Source organism: Geospiza fortis, unplaced genomic scaffold (genome assembly GCF_000277835.1).
Source record: "Geospiza fortis unplaced genomic scaffold, GeoFor_1.0 scaffold41, whole genome shotgun sequence".
Classification (NCBI taxonomy): domain Eukaryota; kingdom Metazoa; phylum Chordata; class Aves; order Passeriformes; family Thraupidae; genus Geospiza; species Geospiza fortis.
Window position 1 is genome coordinate 2,869,867 of NW_005054299.1, and position 590 is coordinate 2,870,456.

Here is a 590-nt window from a genome sequence, read left to right on the forward strand (position 1 = left end):
AATGCCAGAGCTTTAAGCAGGGTCTCTTGAGGGTAGTAAGTTTTTTATTGCAGCCCGCTAGCATATTGAACCATTATGCCACCTTGAACATAAGTGCAAATAAGCACATGACGACAAAATTACTTAAATTTCTGCCTAATTTATTAGCGAGGAAAGGGATGGCATATTGTTAAATGCTTCTTGAAATAACTGTCCCTTTCTCCCCTAATCCCTCTTTTTACAGGTCTGATCTTGACAACACCTGGAGAGAAGGACAAAGCAGAGTCCAAACGTGGAAAATTCTACAATGAGTTGTGGTTTGCAGTGCTGATGATAGTTCTAGGTTTGATCCTCTTGGCTATTCTTCTCTCCTTAATTCTTCAGAGGAAGGTCCACAAGCAACCCTATGCACGAGACAGGCCTCCTTTAGTTCCACTCCAGAAAAGAACATCACCAATGAGTGTGTATTCATCAGGTGAAACCCATCCGGTATGTTTGGAAAAATGCAACCAGTGTATATCCATGATACCTGCCCTGTCAAACACACACAGACTTTTTCTTCCTCCTTCCAACAGTTTGTTGCACACTTGGTTACCAAATGGAGGCTGTTT

At 41.9% G+C, this 590-nt stretch overlaps 1 protein-coding gene across 1 annotated transcript in view; it reads left to right on the top strand.

Moving 5' to 3' along the window:
- Positions 1–590, top strand: part of USH2A (usherin) — a 371,949-nt gene that overhangs the window by 362,773 nt on the left and 8,586 nt on the right. The window contains 1 exon segment of the mRNA XM_031059531.1: positions 224–468. Within this exon segment, the coding sequence (XP_030915391.1) occupies positions 224–468 (245 nt within the window).